At 40.6% G+C, this 14,621-nt stretch overlaps 1 protein-coding gene across 10 annotated transcripts in view; it reads left to right on the top strand.

Moving 5' to 3' along the window:
* TENM2 (teneurin transmembrane protein 2) overlaps positions 1-14,621 on the top strand; it is a 1,076,616-nt gene that overhangs the window by 930,484 nt on the left and 131,511 nt on the right. For 5 of the 10 annotated variants that reach the window (XM_054977125.1, XM_054977126.1, XM_054977127.1 and 2 more), the window contains 2 exons: positions 4,205-4,405; positions 5,308-5,493. In XM_054977125.1, coding sequence (XP_054833100.1) covers positions 4,205-4,405; positions 5,308-5,493 — 387 coding nt within the window. Of the gene's footprint in view, positions 1-4,204; positions 4,406-5,307; positions 5,521-14,621 lie in introns of all 10 variants that reach the window. The other 5 variants (XM_054977124.1, XM_054977117.1, XM_054977119.1 and 2 more) reach the window with 2 other exon arrangements.

Genomic DNA, 14,621 nt, shown 5'->3' on the forward strand with positions numbered 1-14,621 from the left:
CTTTCAGCACATGGACTGAAGGGGTGAGGGGTCATCGTCTGGCAGGCAGGTCAGCTGATGCTGGGATCCGTGCCCTATGCAGCCATAGCTCCCCCTTTTCTGTAACCAATAAAGTTGTGGCCTGTTTTCTCCAGAGAAGTGTCAGTGTGGTTATTTCCTGCTCAGTGAACCTCTGGCTGCATTAGACTGGTCCCGCAATACTGTTTCAGTTGATTAACAGCAGTCCTACACAGATTGACACCTAAGGTTGCCAGCTTCCAGGTGGTGGCTAGCGATCTCCTGGATTTACAACTGATCTCCAGATGACAGAGATCAATTCCCTGCAGAAAACCTTGAAAGGAGGAATATATGGCATTATAGCCTGCTGAGGTACCTCCCCTCTCCAAACCTCACCCTACCCAGACTCCATTCCCCAAATCTCTAGAAATTTCCCTATTCGGAGCTGGCAACCCAATACCTGTTTAAACCCACTGACCTCAATGTACTATAAAGAGTGTAACTCTTCTTAGGACTTCAGTGTAAATGGTTGTTTTCAGCAGCTAACTGTGAAGGGTCAATGACTGGAACTTCTCTATTGTGTTCTTTAGATCATAACAAAATGAAATCTTTCTATATATATGGGAAAAGCACAAGTGTGTGCAGTCAAAGTGGTGGAAGCAGAGAATAAATTAAAATTAGCAAGTCATAGTGCCATAGCTGAGGAGTTCACACAACTTTTAAAAGTAAGAACAAAAGAAATTGTAAGTCCACATCTCTGTGGGTAAAAGTCAAACTACTGAGATTAAGAAAATCGTAATTTTCATTGCCTAGTCTGGTTTAGTTTTGACTGAATGAGATAAATTAATAAAATGAAAGTAACCAAGGAAGGGAAGAAATACAGGTCAGGGTAGGAAATGAATAGATCATATTTTAATAAATTTAAATCAGCATGGTCTGATGAAGTATACTTTTGGGTACTGAGGGAATTAGCTGAAGAAATTACAAAACCATTAGCAATTATATTTGAGGGCTCCTAGAAGTCAGGTGAAGGGGAGAAAGGGAGAAAGAAAAGGGTCCAGAATCCATTTGCCTTATGTCTGTGGTATATAAGCCAGTTGAATAAATGTTTTTTTAAAATCGGTTTGTGAGCAGTGGGAGTAAAATGGAATTATTAGTAGCCAAGAAATATTTGCATTTTATCAGTCACTAGCAATGAAGCCCATTGTGTGAAAAAATACAACGTGCTCTAGAAAACTGTTGTTGGTCATTTTTTTTTATTTTTCATGAAACATAACAATCAGTAGAGCTTACTTAGAGCTCTTCAGCACATGGACTGCCTTCAAGATTGCAGCCAGGACTCTTTAGGACAGGGAGAATAATCTTGATATGATCCAGTGGGGACCCTTCCCAGGCAAGCACAGACAGGCATCCTGCTTTCTCCTCAGTGACCCTCAGGTGTGGCGTGGAGAAGAATGCTTAGGCCGTTGATTCAGCAGGCCCTTTCCTGGCAATGCACCTGTGTGAAGATTACTTTGTATTCTGCTCTTCTTCCCCTCAGTATCCTCCCACTCTGGCCTGGGGGCTTCTGCAAAGTACCCGCTTGCTGCTGAGAGGGGGCCCAGTGAATCGATGGCCTGAGCTCCCAGTGGCAAGCAGGCTCTTTGCAGTGGCCTGGAGGCCAGAGCAGGAGAGTGCTGAGGGGAGGCGCAGGGAGGAGTGCTTAGGCCTTCAATTTGGTGCACCCCCTCCCGGCGGTAAGCAGGTACTTCGCAGCAGCCTTGAGGCCAGAATGAGCCTGAGTGAGGATAAAAAGTGAGTTGTCACCAATACGTCTTGCCTTTTATATAGTAGGATAATAGATAAACCTAAAGTGTGATCTACAAAATGTTTAAGCAAAGATACTTGCACTTTAGTCTAGTTTTCCCTAATGTAAGGATGATAGCTTGTGTGGTTTTATGGATGCTTCTGCTTTTATTTTTACAGGAACACTGTGAGTAGAATGCAGTCTAGATTTCGTTACCCAAAACTATGAATACAGTTTCACAAGATATATTTCTTCAGTAATTTCTGACAAAGCTTTTGATTTCTCCAATCTGACTGACCCAAAGTTTAAGCCAAGTCTTTATTTATTCTCTGTAACCATCCCCATCAGCTGAGAACAGACCATTTTTTTGCTTTGTCTAAAGGAGTTGCAAAGAGAGTTCAGGGTGGGAATGATGATATTTGGGTTTGGGTGCTGTTGTTTGTCCAAGGCAGCCCATACATTCTGCCTGTGTACTTCCTTCTGCACCTCATAATGACCGTTCAGCCCAGGGTCATGGTTGCCCTGAACCCACTGCTCTGAGAAGCTGAAAAGAATGAGTGATAATAAAAGACCATGGCTGAGTTTTTTTTTAAAACACACACACACACACACATTTAAAAGTAGTGTTAACCATTTTAAAATATTAAAAATCTGCCTTAAAGGAAAGGAGAACATTCTTGTACTGCATTAGAATGCTAGTCAGAGTGGTAGGCATACATGTCAAACTTTGAGTGCACATGTCTATAGTTTATTGAAGATTTTTTTTTCATCAGTTACCTCACAGATTCCTCAAGCCATTTCTTTATCTCCCTTTGAGGTGATTTTGAGGATACGGTGAATAGTATTGTCTTCAGTGTTTTTCTTCAATGAGTATATGTGCCAGAACACTACAATGCCATTTAAACTAAGGGAACTTAAACATTGGCTTGAATGTTACATAGATATGTTATCATGCAAATCTTGAAAGTGTTACGTACATATGTTTGTAGATATACACCTCTGCCCTTCTGAATCATAATTTTCACAGGTGTACTAAATTCATTGTTGTCTTTTCCCAAGTGTGAAAGTTGAATATAAAACATAAATTGGCTAGAAAATTACATTCAATTTGAAACTGGTTTTCTACTTTTTAACCTGCTCTAACAACATTTCCCAAAATTACACTGCACACTAAAAGATCTTCTTAGCATCACTTGTGAAGACTCCCTAACTTTTTTTAGTGACCTGAAATAGGTTTCTGTGGTTTCTTCTAACCCTAAGTTTTTTAAGTTACTGATCTAAGTTCTAGAAAATTATAAGTTTCTGCTTTTGTAGCACTGTAATCAGATTTAAACTCACAATGGTATTGATAGATCACATTATCCCATCTGCGTATGTTAAAAGCTAATATATGAAAGAGCAGCTATTTCAGACAATACAGGGCTCAGTGAATTTTGTCTCTTAATTGTGAAGGATGTCTAAAGATTAGAGAGGACTCACTTTCATTACTGATCTACAGTATGCAAAGGCTGAAGAATGAATGCCAATCATTTTAAGGCATTGAACTGCAAATTAATACAAACTAGTCATGAATTCATTTTACCTGGGACATTATCTTGATCATCAGTTGTATCGTGAAAGGCTCTTCATAAAGAAAGCAATTCAGATCCGTTGTCAAAACAAACCAGCTAGGTATTAATAAAGCTCTGCCTACTCAGCATCAACACCTGGGCTATGAGAGTGCTTGAAAATGCATACAGGAGCCACACAGTTATGTTCTCCTACAGTCACATCTACTTTTTCAACCCAATTAAGCCACAGAATATATTCAAGCATGAAACAGCAAAATAATGGCAAAAGGGAAGTATTTTACGATTGCTTAGTAAAGTTTTAGGCCATGTATACTGAAAGGGGCATGGTGAGTTGAGCTTGTTTATACCTTTCTGTGAGAAGAAAGCTGCTGAATAGGGTGCAACAGGGAAAACACAGTGACAAAAAAAGGGGATGCTGTTCCCACTATATGTTCTTTTTCAGACCTGTTTACATAGTCTCATATTGTAGTCTAGGGCACAGATTTGTTAATACTATGTGTGTGTAAGCTTGTGTTGAGACAAACATTGGGATGCCAATATTAGAAATAGATTAGAAATGAGCCCTACCCCTTTCTTTGTTCTGACCACTACAGACATGCACACATTTTTCTGACTTCAGTTCATTTTTGGAGCCTCTTCCAGAGTAAGCAGAATGACCTTTTTATATTTTCAGACTCCCAGAATAGATAGCCTAAAGAACAACTGCAGGAGCTGGCTGTACTTCATGGCAGCAAGGCGAAACCTGCTGAGCGCAGATCCATCAAGTGGTGTCAATCCAGACTACACATTCTGTGCACTGACCTTTTTCATAAAGTGTTTGTTTTGTTGTCTTTGTTATATCTTTTTGTAGTTGATTGCTTGGATCCCTCCTGCTCCAACCATGGTGTCTGTGTTAATGGAGAGTGTCTCTGCAGCCCAGGCTGGGGAGGTTTAAACTGTGAACTTCCACGTGCCCAGTGCCCAGACCAGTGCAGTGGGCATGGCACGTACCTTGCTGACACAGGTCTCTGTAGCTGTGATCCCAATTGGATGGGCCCTGACTGCTCCGTTGGTAAGAAAAAGGCAGTTGTCATATTTCCTATAATCTTCCAGTATCTGTATACTGAATGGCTCACTCAGATTATATAAAACAATAACTTCTGATATCCTGAGTGCTGCATTTGCCATATAAAACCAGGCACCTCAGTGCCCTATATTCATATGATCCTAGCCTGGCCAGAAATGTTCAGATTCTGCTTCTTTCAACAGCCATGAAAACCAAGGAAAATAACATTTCTTTTCATTCTTATATAATCTTTGGTAAGAACAATGCAATTTGTCATTTTGAGCTTTTACATATTTTCATCCATTTCCTAAATATACTTCCATGAAAAACTTCAGTTCTCCCCCCACCCCAGTTCCACATGAATCTTACACTCTAGGTTTATGCTTGTTTGTTCCATCTTCCCCTCTCCCATTCTCCTTACACCTGAGCCTTGTAAATAAGAATTTAGCTAACATATTGATGATACAGGATGAAAAAAACCCACTTGCTGTTCTAGTTTGTCTGGTAGAACTTCTGTTTTGGGTTATGCTTCAACCTTCCCTTTAGTGTCACTAGTTCAGACTGTTCCCAGCATACTGGTGATTCAAAGTAATTGCTATCCTCTGAGAATTTAGTCAGATGATTCTTGAGCTGCATCTGTTTATACAAAAGTCTTCATCATGCTTTGGAAAAATCACCCCATTAGCATTCTCAACAGGGAAAGATATCCTCCGCAAAGTTTTGCCTTTCTAAGTACATTGAAGTCAATGGGCTTAGAAGAGTGTCAACATTAATGATGCAGTTTTCAAAGGATATCCAACAAGATTGCGCTTCCTGGGACAGTGCAAAGCCCTTAATCACCCATAAATCAAAGGTACTGCTAATGGTCAATGCCATAAAACAATAACCAACTTTCTGCTTTTTTCCAGAAGTGTGCTCTGTAGACTGTGGCACTCATGGTGTCTGCATTGGCGGAGCATGTCGCTGTGAAGAGGGCTGGACAGGGGTAGCTTGTGACCAACGTGTTTGCCATCCCCGCTGCACGGAGCATGGAACCTGTAAAGATGGGAAATGTGAATGTCGAGAGGGCTGGAATGGGGAGCACTGCACCATTGGTAGGCAAACGACAGCCACCGAAACAGGCACATATTGCTTTATTTTCATAACTTGTAGAAACATAGTTACTGACTGTTGTGTGTGGTAATGGGCTGTCCCTTTATGGACATTGATGCTTCCAGTAATTAATTCTGTCCGAATCCAGAGCAGATGAATACTGTTTAAATTCAGCACTGAGTAAAATCTTCCATTGAAGACTTAAATGCTACACCAAACAGCCCACTATTTGATATTTTCTCCTCACTGAAAGACAAGATTCTACTTTGTCTCCAAGTGTGAGACAAGTTTTTAAACTAAATTTAACTAGGTGTTTCTTTTAGTGATTGTCCTTTTCTTTTTCTTTTTTTTCCTTATCTGGTGTTTTCTTGAATGAAATATTATGTATTCCATTCAAAACACATTGCCACAATACCCACCATGAACTGGGGTCAAGTTGAGGGGGAATCTCCCCCCTGTTGTTACAGAAATAACTCCCTAGCATTTTCACGTGTTGTGGTGTGACAGTGGTCATGGTGTTTGCCTATAGACTGACACAGCATGGGAGGGCCGAGCCAATGCTGCTGCATGCTGGTATACCCTTTCTTAACAGCATGCTGCTCAGTACAGCTTTGGCATCATGCGGAGTGCCATGACTAACACAATTGCGTCTCCACTGTGATATGTCAGCTTAGAAAATAATAACTAACATATATTGCTTCAAATGTTTTGACTGTTTTGAATTTTAAACTGAGGTTACTTAATTTATCTAGGCAAAATGTAGGTTGCTCACAGAAAACTCAGGCAGAAGCTCATAGTTTACCTCTGCTGTGTACAAAGTAGAACATGTCTTCCTGAGCAGATCTCTATTTGGAAATCTGGAAGAAAAAGCCCAGCGTGGAGCCTGAGTTTCCCTCCGAATATGCAATTTAAAGCCAGTGTGTTTCTCTCTTTTCTGCTTCCCCATGTCATCCCCTTAATTATCCAGTTCTTTTTAAAATGTCCAAGAAATATTTTTTAAAAAACTGTGATTTTTTAAAATTGTATTTGGTAGAGAGTGGAGTGTAAAAAAAATGTGCTGCATTCTGATGGCAACTGGAGACTCTAAATGGACAGCCCTTTCACCAGTGAACTGTGTCTTGTTTTAAACCAAAGTCCTATGGATGTGTTTGTCAGGTTTTTGTTAAGTTTCTTTTAAATTTTGTTTGGGTAGCTAAACCTTTTGGGAAACAAATGAGAAAAGGAAAGAGCCTTTAAAATGCATTCTGTATCCTGCATATATATTGAAAGTGATTGGGAAGTATGCAACATGTTTACAAACACTGAAATCAGTGCTCCTAAGTACTGGCATACTGGGTTTCCTGCAGAGCAAGCCTCTGCAAAGTTACTCAAGTCTAAGCCCATTTACGGCAATGGCCATTGGATGTCCATATTGGCCTTCTGCCACTTCTGTGCCATCTTTCTCATTTAGTACCTTTATTCTTCTGTAGGTGAATTGCAAGCGTTTATATGAGCTTTGTATGTTGGTTAAACTGACTATTCCAAAAAGGTTTACCTTCTTCCAATAATTTTGTCTTAATGTGTGTTATCTTTAGAAACGTTTTCATGTCTTTTTCTGTTCCTGGATTGTCTTAGTTTGCTGTTACTGTGCACACAAAAAGATAAATTAATGTATCCATAGGTTACATTTTCAATTATAAATTATAAGAAAAAATACCCTTGTTTGAAAAAAATACCCTTGTTTTGAACAGGTATATGAATTCTAGCAATGTATGAAGGATTATCAATGTAGACGAGAACATTCTTTCCTACAGGGGTGAGGGAAGGATGAAATATTACTGATATAGGAAAGACAACCTGTTTTGTAAGTTGATTTTTCTCCTTGGGGACAAAAGTGGGTTTAGAAAAGAAATGGCTATGGCAAACCATTGTGAGAGAACATGATCTGGATATTTTACCTGCCTACAAGCACCAACTCAGGTAGCTGTAAAGAACGCAGAGAGATACCTCACATCTGTAAGTCACTCATTGAGAAATTTATCTTCTTAAAAATGTGATGAACAGCAGACGGGGGTGGGGGGTGAATGGAGAGGTGAATGATGAATATGAAAAGAATAAATACAAGAAGTAACCAACTTCTTTGCACAGTTGCAAATGTGTACAAATTGTTCCAATACAAAGGAAAAGTGCAATTAAATGCTAATTTAATTATGTTGTATTAGAATGTTGTGCCACGATTTGAGCCTGGTTAAGGGAGAGGGTGGTTTAGAAATCTAAATAAATAAATAAGTGTGTCTAATGTTCAACTGTGTTCATCACAACTTGTGGACACCATCTTGGTGACAGCATCCTTGGTAAGATCATATTTGGAATATTGTATTAGGTGCAAGACAGACAATGTAAGCTAAAAAACATGAACAAGAGAAAATGACATTGTGTGAACTGGGAAAGTGTTAAAATATATAAAAGTGAGAGAAAAACAACCTTTCCGCCTGGATCACAGGAAATAAACCATTGGTTTTAAATTAAAGGAAAATAGATTCACATAAAACATTAGAGCAAGTATACTAACTACTAGACTAGAGATAGGCACAAACAGAAAAAAAGAACATTATGTTTGTTGTTCATTGCCATCCACGAACAGGGACTCACGAACAACCATGAACATGGCCCTGTTCATGAACATGTTCGTGGTTGGCTGTTCGTGGGGGCCAGCAGGCTCTCCTCCAGCCATCATCCAAGTCAAGATCCCTACTGCAACACTCCCAGAAACCTGACCTGAGCAGGCACCAGGAAAGGTACCAATAATAAATAATAGCTTGGCCCAGAGCCTGGCAGCAGCCCTGGAACTTGACGGGGTAGATCCCTATCCCACCACACACAAAGAAAATTCAAGCTCCAATGCACTCTATTAAAATGCCAACAGCAACTGTCTCTCTCCCTCTCCACTGTCTGCAAAGTCAGAGCTGGAAGCCCCCCCCTCTCCCCCTGGTCTTTGATCCCTTGTAACAAATTTGGAGCTCCACACTTGAAAGGAAGACCTGCCTATCAAGCTAAATTGGGCTTAGATTGGGGTTTCCAAGGCAACAGCAGGAGTTCAGACAGAGTTCAGACAATCCCTGCCTAAGTTGCCAAGGAAGTTGATTGCAGATGTCAGACTGTCTGGCTTGACAAACAGCAACGAACGAGGCTTGCAATGACCACCTGTTCGTGACCACTTGTTCGCGAACAGCAGATTGGGCTGTTCATGGCTTTTTTTTTGTTCATATTGCTGTTCATGCCCATCTCTACTAAAGACATGAAGCAATGGAAATAGGAAAGATCTGAAATAACATATACTCATCCAGAAAGGCTTAACTTTAACAGTGCTTACCCCTCAAGTATATGTAATTTTCTTAGTCAATCTCCATCACCTTTGCCTCATTTTTTCTGCCCCTCTGTTGTAGAGTTGCCAACCTCCAGGTGGGGCTTGGAAATCTCCCAGAATTACAACTGATCTCTAGGTTGCAGAGATGAATTCCCCTGGAGAAAATGACTACTGTGGAGGGTGGATTCCATGACATTAAACCCCACTGATGTCCTTCCTCTCCCCAAATCATATCCTCTCCAGGCGGTACTCCCAAATTTCCAGGAATTTCCAACCCAAAGTTGGCAACCATATTCTATATCTTCTTTGTCCTCGTCCTCGTCCTCCTCCCCCTCTCCCCTTGTTTAGATGGTAATCTCTTTGGCGGCAGGTAATATCTTTTGCTTTTGTGACTTGGTAAATGTACATATGTACATAGGTACATATACTAGTACTATATAAGTAAAAGTAACAGCAGTATGTGCCCTGAGACCACAAATGGAGAATTGTACAGTGTCATTTGATTCTAACCACACAAGAGGTAAGTTATGGATTAGTTCTGGAAGGTATCCAGTAAAGTAGTCTTAGTGCTTTTCAAATGTTGTAATCTCAAGTGGTTGAGTGAATACGTATAATTAAGAAGCGCTAATTCAAAATTTTATGCACCATTTGAAAAATACGTGTGTGCCATTTATCTTCCTATTTAGCCACTGGATGACTTGTTTAAATGATGTAGATCCCGAAGTTCTCCATACATCGCATTATGCAACTGCCCTCCCTTGCTTGCACCTGCTAACTTACAGAGGAAAAATAGCTCCCTGCAGTGATAATGAAGGTCTGTGGTGTACTTATTAAGTAATTACAATCATGGATAAGGTTATAACCAAACAATAGGACAAAATCTTTATAAGGAAGAAAAGAAATTACAACATAACTAAGCAACAACAAAGAGAAATATGCATGTGCTGAGTACATCTTGAATATATAAAGGGGTGTTTTTATCTTTGCATAACTTTTCTTAAAGCCTGTTCCAAAACAGATCAGGCACTCCATTAACCAAGACAATTTAAAGACTTGAACTTTGCTAATTTCTATGATGTTGATATTTGTGTCTTCACAAATCTCTACTTCACTCCAGTTGTGAATGAAAGGTCTTTTTACGGGTGCTGCATTCCTTATCATTCCCCTCTGCACCCTCTAGCACTGATCGTACTTGATAGACATTCTGTGCTTGATAGACTTGCTGTGCAGTAGAGTTACATCAGGACCATTGTATTGTCAGAGAGTGGAAAGTATAATAGATAATAAACCTAGACACAGCCAATATAAATAGATACTAAACAAGACACAGCCAATATAAAATATATCATACCTCGATGGGAAAACATCTTGGAAAGCATCTTACTCCATTTTTCTTTTTTGCATTGTATCCAATCTTTCCTTCAAGGAGCTACCTAACCCCCTCATCCCCATTAATTTTATTCTACCCTTCCTACATAGTCCTTAGGGTGTCATACCTGGTTCCCCCTCCTCCATTTACCCTCACACCAGTCCTGTGAGTTCAGTTAAGCTGAGAAAGAGTGATAGATTCAAGACTGCCCTGTGAACTTCATTGGCTAAGCAGTGATTTGAACCTATGGATTGGTCTGAGGTCAAACTGACAAAAGGGAGATTGTGTATCTCGTTCCATCTGATACAAATTGCAGGTTTGCGCAGCCTCAAGTTGTGAGCTGTGAACCCAAGAGAGAGGGTTTTAATCCTTCACTCTGTTTTAGTATTAGATACTAGGGGCTGTCTCATTTGTTATTAGCACTTTAGAAGTACAGTTTTTTTCCCTTTAAAATGCTAATAGCAAAATGGAGAGTCTAGTTTTGTATAGCAAAACCAAGTGGAGGTTAAAAGGTTACACACCTAGACCCTTAGCTACATGGCTCCAAGGCAAATTGAGAATGCAAGAGACTGTCATATGTATTTTATTGATGGAACAAGGCACACAATCTTCATCTTAACTGTTTGAGTCCTTAGCCCAATAGGCATTTAGTACTTTTGAAACAAAATATACTCAAAGTTTGTTTGAAAGAAAATATACTCAAGGTTTGCAACACTTGATGCTCTTATTGATATAATAAAGTATGTATGCAACAACAGTTCTTTGAAAATGCAGGTTTTCTTATTTTTTAAATCCAACTTCCAAATACTTAGACATGCGAAATACAATCAGATGTAGGTTATGCTCTGGCTTTACTGTTAATCTATTACTATTAATGTGACTGCTTTATAGAGTACTATCACTCATTATTTTGGATAGTGTTTTCAGTAGATTGTATTAAAATGTATGTCATTTAGGCATTCTACAAACGTCTTGGTTTTTCCAGAGGGGGAAAAAGTCAAAACTCATCAAGAATATTACTGGCATCTTCCCAAGCCCTCTACTTTTATAGCTAAGTCAGTAATCAACAAATCTATGCCCAGTACAGCATTGTGTTGCCTTCCAGCACTGCTGGATATTTTGTCCCATTAGAATGCTCTTTGTGTCAAAGATTTCTTTTTCTTACATTTCCCCCCAAAGTAATTACAATACTCACAATAAAAAGCAGAAACAATTTCCAGAATAGATGGGATGGTTTGAAGATAAGAAAGAAGAAAGGCACTACCTCTGTCAAAGGCAACCAATTCTCAGAGAGCAGTGGGGGTAGGAAGCGTCAGTTTTTTTCAGTTATGTAATTCTAGCCCTTTTAGTCTGATCTATACAGAAGAAGGAAAAAGGACACAACTAGATCAGCAATGCCAAAGAATAAAAATACCACCTTCTGGTAAATCAACAACATCTATGTAATGAAGATTTAGTTTTCTGTACACTGTATGATCAATATTGCATATTCCTTTGTGTTAGAAGATCCCAAGGAATATGTGCCTTGCCATTTCTGTCAGATATGTTCACTGCAGAGCTCATTTGAGCTTTCTATCCAGGAAGAAAATGTACTTTGTCCCTTCTCACATACGGTAAATCATATGCTTGATCTGGTATTCCTTACTGTGGTTGTGTGTGGTGGTTGGAGACATTTCAATTGTTCTCATGGTTTCTACAGATTACTACATGGTAGGTTTGGATTAATGGGAAAATCCTATGCAAAGGAAAAAATTCAGGGGTAAGGGATCAGTTAGGTTGGTTTGTCTCCAGATATTGTTGGATCCAAATGGATCCAGATGGTTTCCAGATAGTCAAGGGTTTTCTGAAAGACATGGTGAGAAGTTTTGATGAAGCCTTGCTTGATTTCTAGAATATAGAAGTTGACATAATTACCGCCCTCCATCAAACCAAGCTGTTCAGCACCCTGGTATACTGAGGAGCTTGGGCTTATGAGGTGGTTGCAGCAAGGAGATTGACAAGGGCATGCCACTGTGAGGAAATCAGTTTATAACATACTGAGTCCAGAGGAAGTTGTGGACTTAAATGCTATTGATTTAATTAGAATTTCAGTGTGGCTAATTTCCTCTAGATTGCATTCACTGTTGAAAAGCATTTCCTTTTTATCCGTTAGTAAAATAAATGTAATTAATTGTATGCAGATGTTGCTGATAATCAATAATGGATTGTTTATTACATTAAGAAGCAAAATGAATTATTTCACATTCTTCACTTGGCACCCTTAGTTCTGATTAGAAAATAATCCAGTATTGTAATTTTATGTTCTCTTTTTCTTGTCCACATGCAAAATAGATGATCTTTTTCCTTCTCCAGCCACTTTTAAAAGGCAATTAATGTAACTTTCAATCATATACCTCTGTTTAATCTGGGACTTCACAAAAAATATCCTGTAGATATTTCTAAATAATTCCCTGACATAGATTACAGTGTTTCTTTCCTTTAGTTGAGTTTCTGCATGGGATTTATTGATTTTTCCCCCTACCAGTTCTGGAACTTGTGTAAAACCAAAAAGAGAAAAAGAATTGATCAAGCTGTTGATCTAACCTGCTGCAAGGACCGAACTGATTTTACTGTTGCAAAGTGTATTCACTTCACTCGCCAACCATTAATGTTACAGCAATGTTGTTTTCTGTGTGATTTTGTATCCTGTGGTGTCATGCACCAGTTTCAGTCAGTGAATGAATTACATAGTGCTGCTGGAGACAAAATAACAGAGATATTTTAAGTGTTGAGATGAAGTCCAGTAGTAGCAGAGCTAAAACTGTTTGGAGGTCCAAGAAGTTTGGGCTGTTTTTCTTTGTTTTAATTCTGAACAGCACGATCGCGCAGCCGATTGTATTGTATAGGGATACAGTCGGTTGACAACGTGGCGGCTCCCCTGTCAACAGGACTGACGGGACCCCTTTCAGCTGGGTGGGAATGTGTCCCGCAACTCCCGTCCTTTCCGTCAAAGCAGGAAGGTGGGTACTGTCAGCTGCCACCATATTACTCCTCAGTGGGACCCTCGGGTGAGGACCTGCGGCTGCTGGGGGATCTTCCTGCTCCCCCTCCTCTTGTCGGACAGAACAAGATAGACAGATAGAAAGATGTATTGAAAAACAAAAACAAAACCATTGGAAAAAAATGGACACACAAGCCTACATATGGATGATGATAGATAAAGGAATATAGAAAACAATCTAATTATAGAAAGAGAAAAAAGACAGAGGTGGAAAGAAATAATAAAGGACAGATATATACATAGAAAGAGATAGATTCAGATAAATAGTGGTGGAATCACATAGGAAGAGACAGAGATAGAAAGTTGCAAATAGACAGCGAGAGGGAGAAACGTAGAAACAGAATGGGGCACACAGATATCAACCGTTCTAGAAGTAGAAATAGAATGTGAATGCATCAAGGAGATGTAGAATCAAACAGAATATGCCACATCCATGGAGAAAAGGATTGAAAATCAAAAACAGAGAAAGAGACAAACAGTACAGAATGTATCAGTATAATGAAAAAGACACTAGAATGTATGCACAAACATTAGAGAATGAATGTTAACAGTTAGAGAATGGTATATGGGTGGAGAACTGTATGTAGAGACAGATAGAGATTCCCGGCCCCTCCGCACCGGGAATTCCAGCACACTCCTCTTTGGCCTGGCGGTTGCGGGGGGATCTTCCCACTTACCCCCCACATGACAGGTCCTCTCCCTCCCATCCTTTCCAGCAAGGCAGGAAGGTGGGTGCTGTTGGCTGCCACCGCCTCACTGTTCCTCAGTGGGACCCTCGGGTGAGGACCCACGGTGGCTGGGGGATCAGGCCCCCGTCCGAATGTCATGTCCTCTCCCACCCACTCTGGGAATACCAGCGCGCTCCTCTTTGGCCTGGTGGTTGCGGGGGGATCTTCCCACTTACCCCCCACATGATAGGTCCTCTCCCTCCCATGCTTTCCGGCAAGGCAGGAAGGTGGGTGCTGTTGGCTGCTGTCGAAATTTTCCCTAGTGGGACCCCAAGGTGAGGACCCACAGTTGCTGAGGGATCTTCCCCCTCCCCCTCCTCATGATGACACGTCCTCTCCCTCCCATCCTTTCCGGCAAGGCAGGAAGGTGGGTACTGTCACCTGCTGTCAAAATTTTCCTTAGTGGGACCCCGAGGTGAGGACCCGCAGTTGCTGGGGGATCAGGCCCCTGTCCAAATGTCATGTCATCTCCCACCCACGCCGGGAATACCAGCGTGCTCCTCCTTGGCCTGGTGGGCGGGCACATGGAGGATGCCACTGGCGAGCAGCCAGACCCCCTGCCCCCTGAGGGGAGGCAGCTCGACGACGCCTTCCCATGCCCACCAGGTCCAGCGGCTGCCACCGGTACCCACCTCCCTACATAGCTG

This window comes from Eublepharis macularius, chromosome 4, assembly GCF_028583425.1.
Source record: "Eublepharis macularius isolate TG4126 chromosome 4, MPM_Emac_v1.0, whole genome shotgun sequence".
In the NCBI taxonomy this organism is placed as follows: Eukaryota; Metazoa; Chordata; class Lepidosauria; order Squamata; family Eublepharidae; genus Eublepharis; species Eublepharis macularius.